Below are 18,080 nucleotides of genomic sequence, written 5' to 3'. Positions count from 1 at the left end.
TAATTCCATTAACGATATCTAACGTTATATTTGCGATGTTAGAACTTTACTGTTTACTGTAACTTTACTGGACTTTATAATCTGTAAAATGTAATATTCAGCCTGTTAAAAAGGCCCACTTGAACAAGAATGTTATCAAAAATGTATATTTACTATTTAAGGAATTACATGCATAAACCTTATAAACAGGTTGTAATAATTAATCGTTAGTTAATGGTTTTATTATATACCAGTCCAAACCATTAGTGCCATCATTAATTTTCATTACAAATACTAGCTTGTGAGGTAAGCTTAAAAAACACAATCATTTGTTTAATTTTACATGTATTTGCTTCAAGTCAAATAAACGACCAATTATCATTCAATCATAAGCATACAATCTGTCTCAACGAATGTAACAGAAAAGGGAATGGGTCCTTTTACATTTATAAATGATCTTTAATGTCTTTAAAAGCTGACACGGAATTAACACTTCCTTACAACATAACTTCAAACAGTTTTATTTGGTACCACACAATGTCAAACCCCTGCTTTCCAATTCTGAACTTTATAAAAATAATATGAGATGTTCCACTGTCACTGCGGCGCAGTACAAATTGTTTACCAAAATAATATTTTTTCTTTTTCTGTCGTAGAGAGAAATAATTAAAAAGACATGCATGATTGCCATGCAAGAGGATTAAAAAAATCCACTGATTCCAACTTATCTCCAATTTTCTTTCTCTGGATGTCTGGTTAACACAAATGTTTTGGGTAAAGTCAACACAATAATTTCTTCTCCTTGTCTCAGTAACAGTGTGAGTGAAATCGGCTGTCTTTCCAGAAACAAATCCTTGGGAAGCGATTTGTCCGTACTCATGAGTCTTCCTCTACATTCAGTCCATGCTTCTCAATGTAACGTCTGACAGAAGAGTACAAAGAAAGACAAGACAAGTTGGTAGTGATGACCTCTCAATACATACATCATCATTTCCATCATAGATATTAGGTTGAAATTGTGTTGATTGTAGTTAGTTATTTCTTCAACCAAAAATGAACAAGTTGATAATGTTAGTGAACATGTGAGAAACATAGTTCCAACCAGTTTTTGCCCAATGGGAAATCTTTAGTCATTTTACACTTACTACCTATTAAAACTAAACAGGTTCATGTAATGGTGATTTTTTTTTTTTTAATGTTCACAAGCTAGAATCTCTGGCCATGTCTTGTCAGCAATGTCACTTGACATGCTAGAAGACACTTTACCATGACCCATGAACCACCTTCTACCCCTCCAGCATGCTCAAGCTCTTCCTATTTGGTTTAATAGGAATGCTGACTGGTGACCTGCCAACCAGCATTGCAGAGTGTGTGCTGGTGCTTGCCTTCCATCACGATTCACTGAAAGTATCCACAATACTTTCAAACTTTAGGAAATGAAGATACCTTCACACAAGACTGCTGCTTCATGAAGTAAAACGTTTCGATATAAAACACGCTGAACAGTTAACATACCAAATCTGAGCACAAACATTTTAAAATACAATGAATTTACAATTAACCTGCTAAAATAGAAGATTATGAAAAATACATCAAAGCTTACCTTCTTGCATATTCATACAAGGCCGTTTTTCTATCCTGTAAAGACATGTGTCTGTCTGCTGGCGATCTCCCAAAAGATTTGGCAGCTGGCTGTAGATTGATTCAACAAAAGAGCTAAATAAAATTGCCTATCAAACATGGGCAAATATGCATAGCAAACACAAATACATAGCATTGACAGAGGTCTTAAATCATGTACGGAAAACACAAAAGAGTATTACTGACCTGAACAATTCAAATACTCGTTTGTTACATTGCTATAAGTTTTGTTAGTATATAAATGATGCAGTATTGTATCCTTTATATTTATTGTAAAAACTTATCACGTGCAATAAAATAAGTCAGTCAAGGTTAATGAATGAAAATCATGCCATCCGTATCCACAAAGCGTTGACTCAGAGGACAGCGCTGTTAACTGCTTCCATGTGGCACTTGAAGCTAGGCAGGCCACATACCCTACACATTTTCAAATATTGCAATGTATGGAATCCTTACACCATCACTGTGGATCATTTTGAAATGTTAACAGAATTTTTAGCAGTGTTTTAATATGACATCTTGTTGAATCCAAAAGATTTTTGGATACTCATTTGAAGGACCACAGAATATTCAAAGCCTATAAAATGGTATATGGGCCCGTCCTATGCAACAGTACCATACAGAGTAAACGGGCTTATTTCATAGTAAGAGGTGTGGGTCCTCCAAACCTTTAGAGTGGCTGGGGGGACAGCAATAGAAGGAGTGATGGAAGTTCGAGGTCGCGCTGGGCCTGATGTAGCGCCCTCTGCAGGCTCTGTATGATACTGCTCAGTGCTTTCCAGCAGGTTGGTAATAGTTGTATCCACACAGTTTGTTCGCACTACACAGGCATACAAGACCATCACATAATACATGTAACAGTAATAGAAAATGAAGTCATAGAACAATGATAATGACTAAGTATAGGGGAGAGGTTGCCATTTCCATCAGATTAGTACAGCCAGGAGTTTTCTAAAGCCTAATACCATAAGGGATATTCAAAGACGACTTACACAGATCTCTGGTAATAACACTAAGAGGGACGTCAGGTAGGACTTCCTTCACCTGATGCACCATGCGCATCACTCTAGGATCTTCTGCCCCTGGGCTAGGACCTAGAAAAACCTGAGGCACAGTACGAGGTCTGGCACCCAAATCTAGAGAGGAAAACATTATTAGTATTATAAAGTATTTCCCAAAATTAGTATATGACACTTTTTCACACAGTAATTGCCATTCCTCATTATAGCTATGAGTCAAATGGTTCTTGTTTAGCAAATTATCATGTATTAAAATCACAGTACAGCTCAGTATTCACTTTCCCACTACCCAGAGTATACTCACTAGAGCGTGTGGTGTGTGGGGCTATGTGCCTTTTCCTTTTGATGTGTTCTGCTTTGTCTGCCTTGGTGATCTGGGTCGAGACCACACCAAGCTCAGTGGCCAGAACCTGAAAAGGGAAGGGAACAACGGCTAAAACAAGACTAAACATGGAGATTTTATTTGATGTACTGGACCTAGATGTTTGCATACCAAACAATGTACATCATTCAACAATTACGTAAAAGCTATCAATTCATCCATCAGATGAAAACCTCAATAACAACTAAGGCCATGTTCAAATGGTTTTGATATTTTGGGTTTAATAAAAGGTACAGTCAAGATTGATCTTTTATAACAGATTAAATTAATTATACACTACCTGTATTAAGTCAATGAATACTATCCCATTTGTAGGTTTTGCCTTTATTTCTTTTTAAATTCTATATATTTTCTCTGCATTAGTTGCTTAAATCTATAACCAATAGACAGCTGATTGTAAACCAAGTTAATTGGTTTGTTTGTGTTTATGTATTGTATCAAGACAAGACGCAAATGAAAGTGAAGATCATAACCTCTTGGACTCTGTTGGCTAATTCTTGATGTGATTCTCCATTTTGTCTAAGCACTGGAAGAAGCCATCTGGCGGTATTAAAAGAAGGACAGACAAGAGACTAGGATCAGACCAAACAACCCCTACTACTGACTTATTCATATAATGCCATATGATCTGTCAACAAATGGAAACGTTTTTAATCATATGAATGATTGAATAAGCAGGGATTATACTAAAGTAGGAGGACTTCAATAACAATATAACCAAGTTAGCACTAAGCACCCCAAAAGAGCTGTTGTTACACTGAAATTGAACGTATAAATAAATAAGCATTCAGGTGGTTAAAGCACACAGGCAGGCAGGAAAGGGGAGTAGCAGCAAACCAGTTAGTTTGCAAAGTAATATTAAAAATACCACTAGTAGTAAAAGAGACAGTAATATGTAGTACCTTACTTGATACACTGTAAATGGGACAAAAAACGTCCACAGCAATTCTGCCAGCCAAGAAGAATCCGGTACATTCTAAGACAGGAAAAAACAGAATCAAACGTGCATCACTGGGATGTTTTTTTATTAGTGCCATATGGCTGGAGGTCTCTGCCCTTTTCCTGTCTGCTGCTGCAGTGCAAGTGATCAGTGCGCTTAACCTTAACTCACTCCAGGGATGTAGCCCCACAGAACACCACATGCCAGCTGCACCTGCCCTAATCACACCTTCTGTCGGAAAGAGCTGCGATATGCTAAACTGCATAAATGACAAGACTGTGCATAACAAAGGGTCATTGTGCAAATATGCTGTCATGGAACAGAACAACATGGAAATGGGGCAGGGGTTCACCGATCTGATGTCCACATGGAAATGGGGCAGGGGTTCACCGATCTGATGTCCACATGGAAATGGGGCAGGGGTTCACTGATCTGATGTCCACATGGAAATGGGGCAGGGGTTCACTGATCTGGTGACCTTCACGGACTCTCACAGCATTACACTGTGTGCCACTTACTATTGTCTGTGCCTGCCAACTTCTAATAAATGCTCTTAATGCAACAAGCTCTTAGACAAAGGGCCCTTTATAGGAATACTGTGAGCAACAACAGGATTGAAAGGGTGAGTTTTTGGGAGCTCCATACACTAATTCCTTTCCACCCAGCACAAAGATCATTGTAAAATTGTAGTGCCAGTAAAGTGAATTTCACACTGTCAGCAGAAGGAATAGCACAAGAGCCTGTTCACACGCATATCATCTTACTTCAAGATAACTGAGACAGACTTTAAACTCATGTTTGGAATATGCAGATCTTTCCAATACAAGGTTCAAGTTACTGACAGTGTTAGGCAAGTTCGAGTTACATGTAGTGCCATTTCAGAATGATCCACTTTATTATAAATGAGCCCTAAAAATAAAAACATCTTTTAATAGTGCAACTGTGTGAGAATATTTTTGCTTTTGTTTAATTGGTATTATTTCAGTAAAACAAGATTTTTGCAGTTAATGGAAACAATTTTCAAAAAAAGAAAAAAGAAAAAAAAAAGTACCCGCCCCCCCCCCCCAAAAAAAACAACAACAACAACAACAACAAACAGAATTTAACAATTCATGGCAACTTGCTGATATTTACCACAGCTAAGAGAGGCCTCTTCACTGTCAAGGCCACAGGCTGAACAGAGTCTGACAGAGAGAAAGACCAGGGGCTGCAGTGGATGACAGGGACAGGGAGCGAGAGCGGGCATGGGGGTGGAGGCAGGTGGGGCAGGAGGGAGGGAGAGAGAACTGTAAACAAACATCGCTGTAAAGAATGAACTTTATTATAGTACTGAGTAATGAATGTTATCAAATGTTAAGAAATTCCCCCTTGGTCTGACTAACAAATTATGTTTTTTAGAGTGATGAACTGGTCATCAGGCCACTATGGGCAGCTTTAGGGCAGTTTAGCCAGGTCCTGGCAATCATCTCAGAACACCTCTGCCAATTAGCACCTGACCTCTTCTGCTAAGAACATTACCAAATTAAACATGGTCAAATGAAGGCTTGGTCAAAGGAATCACACTGGGTTTTTTACTTGCTCAAGTTCACTAGAACACTGTTACACAGCAAAACTTATCTTTAAACATGGCTCTTTCCTAAAACTAATGTGATTACACCTAGCAGCCATTGTACAAACTACAGTAAGGACTTAGATCTGAAGTAAAAGATTAAGAGTATGCACATATATATACACAAGTTCAAATTCGCACATGTTGCTCTGAAGAATGGCCACAGGGAAGAGCACAAATCCTGTTTACTACACCTGAATCTGAGGAGGCCGGCACGGCCGTTGGTGGTGTCTTCCTCTGGGAAGAGCAGCAGGGGGGTTGTTGCCGGGGCAGAGCAGTACCCACGCAAGGTGTCTGCCAGCTCGGCCTTGCTCGCCACACCACCACCCAGCTCCATGAAACCCCGGGCCCAGCACATAAAGCCCGAAGGGCCCTCCAATAAAGGCTGCAAAGCAAACGTTGAGGGGATTTCATAGACGGTAGTCTGAGTGAGTCAGCAAATTTTAGTTTGACAGGGAAGGAAAGATGATAATGAGTTCTTGCTGAACAGGTCTCAAGCATGCTGTAACCACTAACTGGTCATTTTTTTAAATAATCTTAATTTGTTCTTCTCTTTTTACTTAAAGTATACAATTAATTATGACCTACAATACTTACAATGAAAATTAAACTCAGCTGTGCATTATACTCTACTACTAGTAATGTTGACTCTCGGATGGGGAGAGAGGAAAAAAAGACAACAAAAATCAGTGCAGACTGACCTAATATTTAGTCACCACAGCTGCAAAGCTATTTATAGACCTGACTATAATAATCCGTTATTCACAGAATAGAGCACAGCAGCAAATGAAAAGATTAATTCAAGTGAACAAAACAGTGCACACACAGAAATGCACTCACAATCTCTCCCTCTATCCTTTTCCCTCCCTCCCTCCCTCACAAAGAGTACACTTACAGTGTTGCAGGAGGTAAGGAGGTTAATAATGTTGTGGTCAAACTGGGTTACATGATTGCAGACATACAGCTTGACATTTTTGTCTCTTAAGCGAGGGCTGTTCTGTCTTATATGCAGGCCCAATACAGAGCACATGACTCGTACTACAAATCTGAAACAGAAGAAATTACATCAACACATTCAGACACGTTTAGAAGGATTCAAAATGGACATGGTAATCAAAATCTAATTTTCACATCCGAAACACCTGAAATCATTTGTGCCTTTTATGATATTTCCCAAAGCTAAATAATTCTAGCAATAAGAGATCATTTTTTTGTGCTGTACTTCACAGCATTTCTTCATCATCCTGCATCTCATCATTTTTGACAATGCCTAGGCCTCATAAATGACTGAGTAACATTGACTTTAAAGTCACAGCTACTGCAAGGCTCAATATGATTCCCTTCTAAATATAAATGGAACCTGAGCTATAGCCCTGGGCCTCGGGGGGAAGCTCAGAGTGTTGATTTCAGTAGTGAATGTGCTTATGCTTTACACTTACCTTCTTACAAAACTGTCAGGAAGTGCACAGCTCACTAGAAATACATGGACACCAATAAATATTCGCAGCAACATCAGGCAAAAGCCTACTGGAGAGTACAGCAGCAGCAGCAACAGGATCAAACCATCACTTGGCAACCTGAAGAGACGGGAGGCTACAGTCATGAGCAAATGCGGAATCATCTTTAATAGTTACTTCTGTCTACGGACTACACAAACAGCTTGCGGCTACAATGACTGATAAGTAAATAGGACACTACAGGTGTAGCAATTCTTTAAAACCGTCAAGAAGTGTTTATTCTACACAGGAAGATACCAAAGTGTCTTTACCTAACATTTTCTATGCATTAAGACCTCATAGCTAACATTGTTGAACTCACCCTAATCAATGCGTCTCAATAAATGCCTGCAACATCATTGTCGATGCCTACTATTTCTTAAAGCTGTTTCTTAAACGATCATGGCTAATTGTCTGTATTTTGAGGACATTATACATACGGTAAATTGTATACTGCCAACGCAGGCTGATCTCCATATTGTAGTGGAGGACAATTTATTCATCTGACCAAACGGTGAAAGGTTACACTGCATGCATATATGTTATTTATTCAGCAATTAAAAACTTTAGATATTTAAAACTTTAATAAATTCTATTATCTTGAAACTTTGACAGACTGCAACAAAACCTTAAACTGTCTGTAACTGCTCCTAGGTAGCTAGCTAACGCTAACTAGCGAAAATAAGTTACACGTCCATTGTATTGTGCAAGATATCTTGCGAGATAACGTTACACAACTCCGACCAAGAAGAGGACATCATCGTTTATTAATGTACTGCTAGCTAGCAAGCAATAAAAATTTAACTTGGCCAATAAGGACTCCAAAGTATGATTGAGTATAACATGTAGCATACCACGTTAGGGCAGTAGGATAGCTATGCTAGCTAGTTAACTTGCAGACAAATAAATTCAGGTAACCTGGCACTCCAAAGCTTACTTCAGAGCTCACCAGCTCTAGAGCTCTAGCGCTTTAGCGCTAACTAGTTAGCTAAGATAGCTAACATATCTTGCTTGCCAGATAACTAGCTAACGCTAGCTAGATACCACATGTCTACAGAATTAGCTAGGTTAACCATCATAAGAACAATATGGTCTGCGTGTTTAAGGTAATGTTCAAGACTGTCCGTCTTGAACTGAGAGGTTTTGTTTCATTAGTCCTGTCAGGATGCGATCTAGGAGAACTGATTAGCTAGCTAACGTAACTTACTGGTTAGACAGGACGTCCGCAAGCTAGCTACGCAGGTTGGGTTATCTTAGGTTTGTGATGACTAAGTATCACTAGCAAGGGGGCTAGCTGGCTAGCTAGCTGTTAGCTAGGTTAGTAATTGTATAATTCGAAAACATACGTGTATTATCTAGCACGTTGTGGCGATCGATGAGCTGATTAATTGGCCACCTCGCCAGCTAGCTTCTTAACACGAAGAAAAGGTCAGTTATAAACTGCAGTAAAACCATAGCTAGCTAGCGTTAAGATAAAGTGCATTACTGCGATTTTCATAATACACGTCTTACTAGCCAGCGAGCTTGCTAGCTAGCCTAAATGGTTCATAGCATTAATGCTAAATTTGAATCTTACCGCTGGAAGTCAAACATCTGTTCTATACCCCGTGTATCCATTACTGAAGTTTTCTATACGTTTCTACCAATATTGACTCGTTGGTTTCCTGCATACTATTCTTCAAGATATCACAATTTCACAGGTTATGACAGCAGCTTGTTAGCTTATATTGTTTATCTGCAATACATCTGTCGCCATATTGAAATCTGGATATGGAAAAGGCGCTAGATATAAGTTTGTCATTTGTACTGACGTGAGACCAGTTTCATGTAACCTAATGCGACTTTTAGTCACTCGTGACTAAAACGTGAAACTGTTTCTAGATCAGTGATCAAGGTCAACTATCCGTTAGTTTTCGATAGGACGATTTAGGGGCTGGCTGGACTGTATTATGTTTTCAATACTGACATCTAGCGTTAAGGAGTGTGTCCAACAGTATTCTTTAGCTGCAAAATAAATGCTCTTTCTTACCATTGCGTATATATAAATGAAACACTAAGTATTAAAGAATAATTAATTATCATAAGCATTTCACCAATACTGAAAGTCTAAACCTTGCTGGAAATAGCATTACATATAATCAGGAATACACCAAATAGTGTGACACCTGCCCAAGGAACAACTTTGAGTTTGCTAACAAAGAGCACACTATTTCTTTTATATACAGATTTTATTCTGCTCTTTGCCTATAGAATAATTGGAATGGAAAAAATAGATGTGGCTAAACCATGCAGTATTAGAGTTTGTGTCTTCCAAATAATTGGTGATGCTTAAGAAGACGTCTTTTTTGAGAGGAATAAGCTATCAGCAGTAGCTTTTTTAAGTCAAGGGCTAAGTGGGTTGTAGAGGAAGAATTAATAAACACAGTAAATAAAGACAAGATAATCTTGGTATAATGAGGTTTTTTTGTGAAATATTGAACCTTTCTTTTCAATCTCTAGAGGTCGCTCAAAAATAGCATGACGTGGCATCAACAACAAGGCTCATTGGTACTTCGATCTAAAGTGCCTTATTTTTGACTGAAAAGGTAAGTAACCATTTTTGCGCACTAGAGGGCACAATTATATTGTCTATTTTCTTAACTAGTCCTTCATCAGAACATCTCGATATATTTCATTTCTAGGTCAAAAATAAAAATAAATAAGTGGTGAAGATGTACATTGTCTTTATTATTGAGGGTTTTATTATTGGGATTATTCCAGTGCATATAGCCTACTGGAGCCTTCCTAAAAGGTGCTACTAACAGTTGCATAGTTGAAAAAAAGATAATCTTTTTAAGGGAGAAAGTCCCCAACTGAAGTCCATCTCTTTTCCTCTCACATTGATAAATAACAGTGGCGCTACTTCAGTGCAGTGCATTTGCCTCCAGCTGCATCTCCCCAATATGTCTCTGCAGCAAGAGATTGAATCTGCCCCATTCATTAGCCTAAGTGGATGAGCCTCCCTAATAGAGGCTCCCCTTCCCCTCAATAATTGCCGTTGATTGGCGCAAATTAGACCCTAGTTGCCAGACGAGTGATTCTCGACGACGATAATCCGATTCCCAACTCAAACTAATAGGATTTTAACTCCAGCTTGGCCTAATGTCCGTCTGCACGGCCTGGCCGGCTCTGCAAGACTGACCCTGCCCCTCTGCCCTTCGTTTTGTACTGCGCTCTTACTGAGCGCCAGATAGAGAAGCTCACTCACTGGATCTGTTCCTTTGGGTAAACGTGCACTTATTCTTATGCTATGCACTTGAGAGTGTATCAGCAGGACTCGTGTTTTAAGAGCTAAAAGCCATGAATGAAAGAGAACAAGATATTATTCCCTTGGTAAGTGAAGGGATTTGAGTAGTCTACACACACATCTGACTGCCGTGCTTTTTTTTTTTTGTACTTGTGAAAAGACATACAAAAACCATAGTTACTTCATCTTTTCCTTATAAAACTTGCACTCAGGACTTCAGTAATTGTGTGGCAGTAAAATACCATTCTTATTAGAAAAGTGTACAAGATTTGCAACAAGATCAGAGGCTGTTGTAAAATTTGAGATATGACATCTCAATTAAGTACTTATTTTAATTCTAGTAAGCACAAATTCTTTGCTTGGCAGTACAAAACCACTTAGCATGTTCATCATAAAGAAAATGAGACCTTTTTACAGACACTAATGAGGACTTCCAAATGAGGACACACATATTTGACAGTATTTGTCATTGGGATGATAAGAGGAGATGGGAAGGCTGCTTAGGCCCTGAGTCTAATGAAACTCCACTCCATTAGAGCTGAATCGGACAGATTGCCCTCCCGGAGAAATGAATTGAGTTTTTTGTATTTGTGAGATCATTCTCCCTCCATTAACTGCTCTTTATCCCGACTCTTCATCACAGCCAAATCAGGTTAGACGGCCATGATTAGCTGGGGTGGCCTCCCTTTCTAAGCAGTAATTGGGTTTGGCGGCTCAGCTGATAGCGCCATTAAGGCCAATAACGGCTGGGCTTGGCTTGGAGAGCGAAACAGATTCTCGTGGAACAGATGGCAGTCGCAGAGAGAGGGCTCTGATTTAGAGCAGGCGAAAACAAAGTTTGTGTAACTGTAGAACTTTGGCGCAGGGCTGTGGCATGGCCTGGGAGATGGTGTTTCATTTGTCTGTCCTCGAGACTATTGCATCATCTTACATGATGTGACATTCTGCAGTGTGTTATATGTAGCCCAAAACTGTAAATGTATAATTTTTAGAGAGAGACTTATGGAAATATGGATGAATATTTATATGAATGGATAGATATGTGGATCTGGAAGGCAGGGATAAATAAACAGTTTCATAAATATACAGATATAGATGGATCGTTATATAAATAGATGAACAAATGTATTATTGACAGGACAGTGAGGAGAATACCTAAATAGCCCACTAGAGTCCAATAATGGTGTGGTTCTGGTTTGGTGATGTCCATTTATGTCCAGTGTCTTAAATTAAACCCTTTAATTTAATTTATCCCAGTTTAGAGTCAGCCATAGTTATATTTATCAATACCAACACGAGGAAATGACATTCTCTCTGAGACTTTTTGTAGTGCCTAGAATAACCTCTGTGTTTTAGAAAACAATTTAAAAATAAATTCTATTTGACTTCTGTTTGATTTATATAGATTTGTAGCCGTAAACTACAAAACCTACCTACATAAAGAGCTAGCTTCTCCTGAAGAAAATGAAATATGCACACACACTCACACACAAACACATTTTCTTATCTAGGACAGAATGCTGTGTAAGAAATGTATAATGGATGTAAAGAGCTGTATATCTTTCCCGGGCCTCATTAGGATTAAGTGGAGTGCTGATTTTATTTATTTAAGAGTGTTTCATGGTACTGCTTTTCCCGCTCAAACCCTTCCCGGCGGGACAAATAATGAGAGCACTTTAAATGAATTACTGTATGCACGATCACTTTAATTATTCAGTTCTAGATAGGCACTGGGTGCAACTGTTGGGAAATTCCATGCAGAATGCCCACATCTACCTGTTATGTTCTGATACAATTATTCTAACAATAAGATGAATGATGCACTTAAAACATCCAGTGCTATCAGCTCTTTGTGGATTAACAGGGACATCCTCCTGTGCAGTCCACAGAAGGGTCTATGCATATCAGTGCTGATATTGTATCCCTCAACCTAGCTAATGCTCTGAGTCTACTGCCAGTAAAAAAGGTTGCAGTTTAAACCAGTTTCTACGGAATATAAGAGTGTGTGCTGGGTTTAATAATGACTAATGGTTAACATAGTTTGGCGAGTTGCTACCAGATTATGAGCCATTTTCAAAATAGAAATGATGTGGAATTAGAAAAGGGATACAAGCACATCTTCCCTCAAGTGCTGTCCGGATTTTTTTATATGTTTTTCTGTCAGAGTACATCTATCTCTAAATGCATGACTGCTAAAGGGCTCTACGGCCAGCCTCATGTGATTTGAAGTATCTAACAAATAGTAGAATAGCAGAACATGCGTCGCAATATTTTTCTTATGAGATATACAAAAATGTTGTATTTGGGACTGCCAATAACCACACTGTCTATCAAGTCATTTTGTTAAATCTTTCATGAAAAGCTGTTATTCCCTTGTGAATTAATTTCTTTTTTCCACAGGACATATATGACTTTAAATGAAAAAAAAAAACAACAGTTGATCCATATGAATCAATTTGCAAGCAGCAAGAAAAATATTAGATTCTTCCTCCAATGCAATGGGTTATGGCCTTCATGTCCTCGTAAGGCAGCATGAAAAATCCCTAGAGTTAGGTGTATTCTTCCCATTTGCTCTGACTATAATACAGTTGCAATTCATGTGCTATACAGCATCCAGCCATCATGGTTTTACAAGCATTTGCTCCATCTGTGACCTCCCCTCTGTGACTGTGTTCCAAAAGAATTGAATTTGTAGAGGCTCCGTGCTGACTGTGAGGCTGCTCCTCCTATTTGCCTCCTTGTATATTGCTTTTATAAGAGGCAAGAGGGGGAGATACTTGAGAGAGAGAGAGAGAGAGAGAGAGAGAGAGAGAGAGAGAGAGAGAGAGAGAGAGAGAGAGAGAGAGAGAGAGAGAGATAGAGATGGAGATGACAGAGGAAGAAGAAGATAGAATGATGCCATGAATCTTCATAGCTCTGACACTGCCTGTCCATTTGAAAATGAATCATAAGAGGCACTCACCCATTATAGGAACATTTACAACCATGTTATTGAAACCCTTTAAAATGTGCTGTGTTTGAGTTTTATATGACTAAATGTAAATTGCAAATTGATCAGATGTACTTTGTGTTACACCAAGTGAGATCGGATATAAAGATGCACAGATTTAACACGCTCCATTTTACATGAATCTCAAAGTTAGCATCTAACATAAAAAACATAAAATCTGTTTTAATAATGAATTGTCTTGATCTAGCAGTTAGAGTGTTTATGTGTGCTAGCCTAATTCTTTCTCGGTTCTGTTCAATAATACCAATTGGTTATTATAGCAGGGGTAGAGATTAAGTATCTAAAAGAGAATGGATGCTGGAAATCCTTCTCTCCTTCTGTCCCCAAAGGAATGTCCTCAGTCATCTTGTAAATAAACCTGAAAAACCTTTTCCCTCACTGTTCCAAAACATAATTGTTTTAAACATTTTCTTTTATGTAGAGGCTTCCAGCATAAAAGCATATAATGCATTTTAGTAATGAAATGTCAAGATGTAGCATAGATGCAGTAACTATTATTCTTACATAAACACTGTGAACAACCTTTGGTTCCCCTTTTGTCAAGAAGATTCTGCTGACAGCTGTTAGCTCTTTGAGTCTGAGCAAGAGTCTCTCTCAGATCACTGATAATGTAGCTCCCTCTTAAAAAGAAGAGGGGTTTGTAAAGTCATCATCACACCATTGGCATAAACAGGCAGCAACCTCTAGAACCAGAAAAGAGGTTAGAATTTTAAAGGCAAAACAAAGGATAGTTCTACAAATAAATGAGTGGGCCTTATGATTGTGTCACTTTCAGTAGTCGAAGGATAGCTGTAGTGAAGGATAAAGTTCTTATGCTGAGAATTCTGGCCTTTTTATATTACAAGTAAGTTAACAACATGTTCTGATCTTATCACCTTGTTAATTAGTAATTCTAACCCTCAGCTCCACAGCTCAGTGCAATGCTACCTGAGGCTTCCCTTGCAATGCATGGAAAAACTCATTCATTGCAGCGTTCCATTGAGATGGCCTGAAGTAATTAGCTTCACTAAGACCAGCTCATTAGGAGGAATGTGCTGAATGAGATCTGCTTACTGTGGCTAATCAATATTAATGATGGATTATTTACAATTAACAATGGGCCCTTAATGGCTGCCTAATTGTTTGTTTTGCTCTAACAAGGAGAGGTGAGAATTGCAGGTAGAATGGAGAGATTAGTGAGAGGAGGGCTAAATGCATTCTCAATTACTGAATAAAGTCTCTGGAAACCATTCAGTGGACTCTGGCTACAATGTAGCCCAATCTATAATGGGCTACATAAAGCCCAATATAAAGTATGTTTGAAGCCTTCAAAAAAGATATAACTAAAACCATTCATTCAGGATAGCATTCAGGAAGGCATTCATCAATATTTAAATCTCATTGTTTAAAAAGTGGAAAAAAATATAAGTAAAATCTTTAGGCTGAGGACAGTAACAGCATTCATTAGTATTTTATAAGGTTAAAACTTTATCATTTATTGCACCTATTTTCAAAATCACCACTGCTAAACAAATCAAAGGTATCATTTGAATCTCGTCTTTGAAAATGTGGCACAGGTCAAATAGCCAGTAGATGGTGGAGTAAGACGTTAAAATAGACATGTTTTACTAGCCCATTATTAAAAGTCCCAGGGCCTGCAGGTAATTGAGTCTCTGTATGAACCAGGTGTGTATGGCTGAATTTATGACCTCTCCTGCTATCGGCTACATCATGCACCCCCTTCCCCCAAAACAGAATGTTGCGATTGGCTATTGCAGGTCCCTGCTTTCTTCCACCTTGAGGGAGTATCTACCCATTTAAATAGGGCTCCCAGCTAATCCTTCTTCTGTCCCTTTCTCCCCCTCGTTCTTGCCTCCCCCACAAGCGTTTTTCCCGGGCTGCAGCCGCAGAGAGACATCTCACAGGGTCTGCTTAGGGGGGAGAGCTTAGGTTGGGAGAGTGAAGGCCGGGAAGCTGCTTTACTTCAGGCTGAAGGATTTCTGTAACCAGCTCTTGATACTGGCACTCTGGGACTGACAGGCCTACAACCTGCTGAGGATCACTCATCCCTGTCAAGGGATTGTCCGACAGCCTGCACTCTGAACTGAGATGAAAGGCCCTCCTGCCGTCTGACACAAAGGAAAGATCTTACAGGCCTGCCTCTGAGTCCAAGGAATCGCAAACCCGAATTGCTTGTCAGCAAGCGTGACCTAGGGAAGGGAGAATGGAGTGGCTGACGACAATCTTAGTGCTGCTGTTAGCCTCTCTCTCTGAGCCTCTCCCCCTCGAGCATCTCCGGCACTTAGACTGGCAAAGGGGCGTTCGAGTGGGCGAGCGCTGCCCGGTAAGGTGCCAGCCCGAGCAATGCCCTGACGCCCGGATGCTCCAGAGCTGTGTGTCAGGGCGGGTGCGTGACCCCTGTGGCTGTTGCTGGGAGTGCGGGAATGGTGAGGGCCAGCTGTGCGACCCTGAGCCGGAGTCAGGCCGCACTTTCTTCGGCCGCTGTGCCGAGGGACTCCGCTGCCGCGTCCCACGGAGAGAGGCTGCTGCGAAGGACAAGCCCAAGCCAGTGTGCGTGTGCAGCGAGCAGGAGACAGTGTGCGGCTTGGATGGGAAGACGTACGAGAACGTGTGCCGGCTACAGGCGGCCCAGCGGAGGATGGGAGAATGGCAGAAAGCTGCAGTAGCACATCATGGACCCTGTAGAGCAAGTAAGATTGTCTGCTATATTGCTGTAGAAGCCAGTCGTCAGAGTTTTTTATCATATAGAAGTATGGAGAGAGGTTTTTCATAATACATTAAAAGATCATGATTTGTTACTTGAGAAATACTGACATTTCACACAGCAACAAAATGGATGAATACATCTGACGAGCTGCTTTAAAAACAATAGTAACAGCAACTAATTTATTCCATCAAAAAGCAAAGCAAAACCAATTAAACCAAACCAAAACAAAAAAACAAATCAAAGCAAGAATTTTGCACCATTTGGATAGGTTTCCTCGCCTCACATGTCCCATATTTCACATAACTCTTTTTATTTGAGAAATAAGACAGCATTTTTTGTTTTGTTTCTTGCTCTCTCTAAAAATGAATGCTTGCCACAATGGGAGATAAATGTTGTTGTTGTTTTTTTTCAATAAATCAAACTTCAGTTGTCTAATCTCACTGATATGTTTATAATTGGCAGCCTGTATATATTCTAGATATAGAATATACAGCGACCCCAATACGTGAAACTTATGAGACTGATCATCAATACATAAAGCACATTTGTCTCAATAGTATGAACCTATATATAGCCTGGAAGAGTGGCTGTTCAGTGCCACAGATTCCTCACATCTTGTGTAATTCTGTCTCCTTGGCAGCATTGATTTTTGTGATCTGAGAGAGTGCCTACTCTTGATGTGCACCGGTGTATATTTACCTAGCAACCACAAATATCTGTCCCGTTAACTGGCAGAGCCGATCATCACCTATGCCCCACGTGATATCATCACTCTGGAGGGAAGCAATGTCCTTCTTTCCTGTGAGGTGTCCTCGTACCCGCTGGCGTCCATCCAGTGGAGGAAAGATGGAGACAGCTTCTTTCTCAGTGCTGAGGGCTCAAACAGAGCAGTACATGTATGTGTGCACATGGGAAACCAAAAAACAGAACTCCTTTCATTGATATGAGACTTGTATGTGTATATATATATATATATATATATATATATATATATATATATATATATATATATATATATATATATATATATATATATATATATAAGAAGCCCAGACAACTTTCAGTATGCATGTAGCAGACTGCCTTACAAGGCACATTTTAATGTGTTTATGAATGGCGATTAAGGATGAGGTACCACACAAAGGTATCAGCTAAATGTAATTTGTGACAGTGTTCTATCCTTGTGGAGTGTTATGACAGATATACTCACGCAGCTGCATGGCTCCAGCTCCACAGCTCCAGGTCCACGCAGGCAGTGGATGATTGCCTTTCTCTGTAATTACAGGCCCATGGTGGCCCGCGGCGCTTTGAGCTCACTGCCTGGCTCCAGATCCACAGGGTCGGCCCTGACGACGCAGGGGTGTACAAGTGCACCGCCAGGAACGCCTTCGGCGAGGTATCTGCCTCCGCTAGATTGCGGGTTATGCACAGAGGTATGTCTCACACACACACACACACACACACACACACACACACACACACACACACACACACACACACACACAAAAAAAGCCATTAGCAAACAATGTCAGAGGTCCGCTGTCTGAGATATCAGACATTTAGGGCCTGGTCTCTGATACTCCCACACACAAAACATACTCACACACACACATACACTCATAGCTTCTCTCTTGCCTGGCTTTTGATAGGTAGAAAAGCAAAAAGTGAGCTCCCAGCCCTAAACACATTCCTTTTGTTAAAGCTCATATTAAAGCAAATGGCAGCACACAGTGACTCTGGCATGTTGTGTCTACGCTTTGTGTCAGAAAAATATGTGCATGGGCGGCAACAGTGGAAGTCAATCGATTTTAGGCCCCAACTATCTGTACCCATCATCTCCACATAAGTAAAGGTGAACTTGGCCTTTCCGAGAAATCCCACGGAACTGCAGATAGCTTTACACCAGTCACCGGCTTTTTCCTGAAGGAACGCAGTATTAGTGATGACATGAGGTCGAGAGAGGATGGAGATGAGTGCGATTTGGATGAGCAGATCCAGGGGAAAAGATTGG

General features: G+C 39.9%; 2 protein-coding genes across 5 annotated transcripts in view; one reads left to right on the top strand and one right to left on the bottom strand.

Annotated features, from left to right (window-relative positions):
• Nucleotides 1-417: 417 nt before the first annotated feature.
• aup1 (AUP1 lipid droplet regulating VLDL assembly factor) lies at nucleotides 418-8,843 on the bottom strand. Of its 4 annotated transcripts, XM_081699238.1 has the most exons (13): nucleotides 8,643-8,843; nucleotides 7,507-7,569; nucleotides 7,010-7,147; nucleotides 6,466-6,616; nucleotides 5,765-5,955; nucleotides 5,096-5,168; nucleotides 3,924-3,997; nucleotides 3,495-3,561; nucleotides 2,944-3,049; nucleotides 2,613-2,756; nucleotides 2,289-2,440; nucleotides 1,583-1,671; nucleotides 418-901 (listed from the first exon to the last, which is right to left on the bottom strand). In XM_081699238.1, exons 3-13 carry the CDS (start codon nucleotides 7,081-7,083, stop codon nucleotides 856-858), a joined length of 1,167 nt encoding a protein of 388 aa, XP_081555364.1. In that variant the 5' UTR covers nucleotides 7,084-7,147; nucleotides 7,507-7,569; nucleotides 8,643-8,843; the 3' UTR covers nucleotides 418-855. The 4 variants fall into 4 exon arrangements, with proteins under 4 accessions (XP_081555364.1, XP_026872992.2, XP_081555365.1 ...); XM_027017191.3 differs by lacking the exon at nucleotides 7,507-7,569; XM_081699239.1 differs by lacking the exon at nucleotides 7,507-7,569 and having other exon boundaries at nucleotides 7,010-7,043.
• The window catches only part of kazald2 (Kazal-type serine peptidase inhibitor domain 2), a 10,777-nt gene continuing 716 nt past the window's right edge, over nucleotides 8,020-18,080 (top strand). Inside the window, exons 1-5 of the mRNA XM_027017211.3 lie at nucleotides 8,020-8,172; nucleotides 9,566-9,651; nucleotides 15,227-16,052; nucleotides 16,805-16,965; nucleotides 17,355-17,502. Coding sequence (XP_026873012.2) covers nucleotides 15,566-16,052; nucleotides 16,805-16,965; nucleotides 17,355-17,502 — 796 coding nt within the window. The 5' untranslated portion in view covers nucleotides 8,020-8,172; nucleotides 9,566-9,651; nucleotides 15,227-15,565. The remainder of the gene's footprint in view (nucleotides 8,173-9,565; nucleotides 9,652-15,226; nucleotides 16,053-16,804; nucleotides 16,966-17,354; nucleotides 17,503-18,080) is intronic.

This window comes from Electrophorus electricus, chromosome 16 (assembly GCF_041902795.1).
Source record: "Electrophorus electricus isolate QZ-2024a chromosome 16, ASM4190279v1, whole genome shotgun sequence".
Taxonomy (NCBI): Eukaryota; Metazoa; Chordata; class Actinopteri; order Gymnotiformes; family Gymnotidae; genus Electrophorus; species Electrophorus electricus.
This window is presented reverse-complemented; position numbering and strand designations above follow the sequence as displayed.

Excerpts from the sequence above, each read along its gene's own strand:
- aup1 (XM_027017191.3), bottom strand. The coding sequence starts at position 8,683 with ATGGATACACGGGGTATAGAACAGATGTTTGACTTCCAGCG. Across the intron at positions 6,617-7,009 it reads CCTGACAGTTTTGTAAGAAG|ATTTGTAGTACGAGTCATGT; the intron begins GTAAGTGTAAAG and ends CTTCTGTTTCAG. Across the intron at positions 3,050-3,494 it reads TAGCCAACAGAGTCCAAGAG|GTTCTGGCCACTGAGCTTGG; the intron begins GTTATGATCTTC and ends TTCCCTTTTCAG.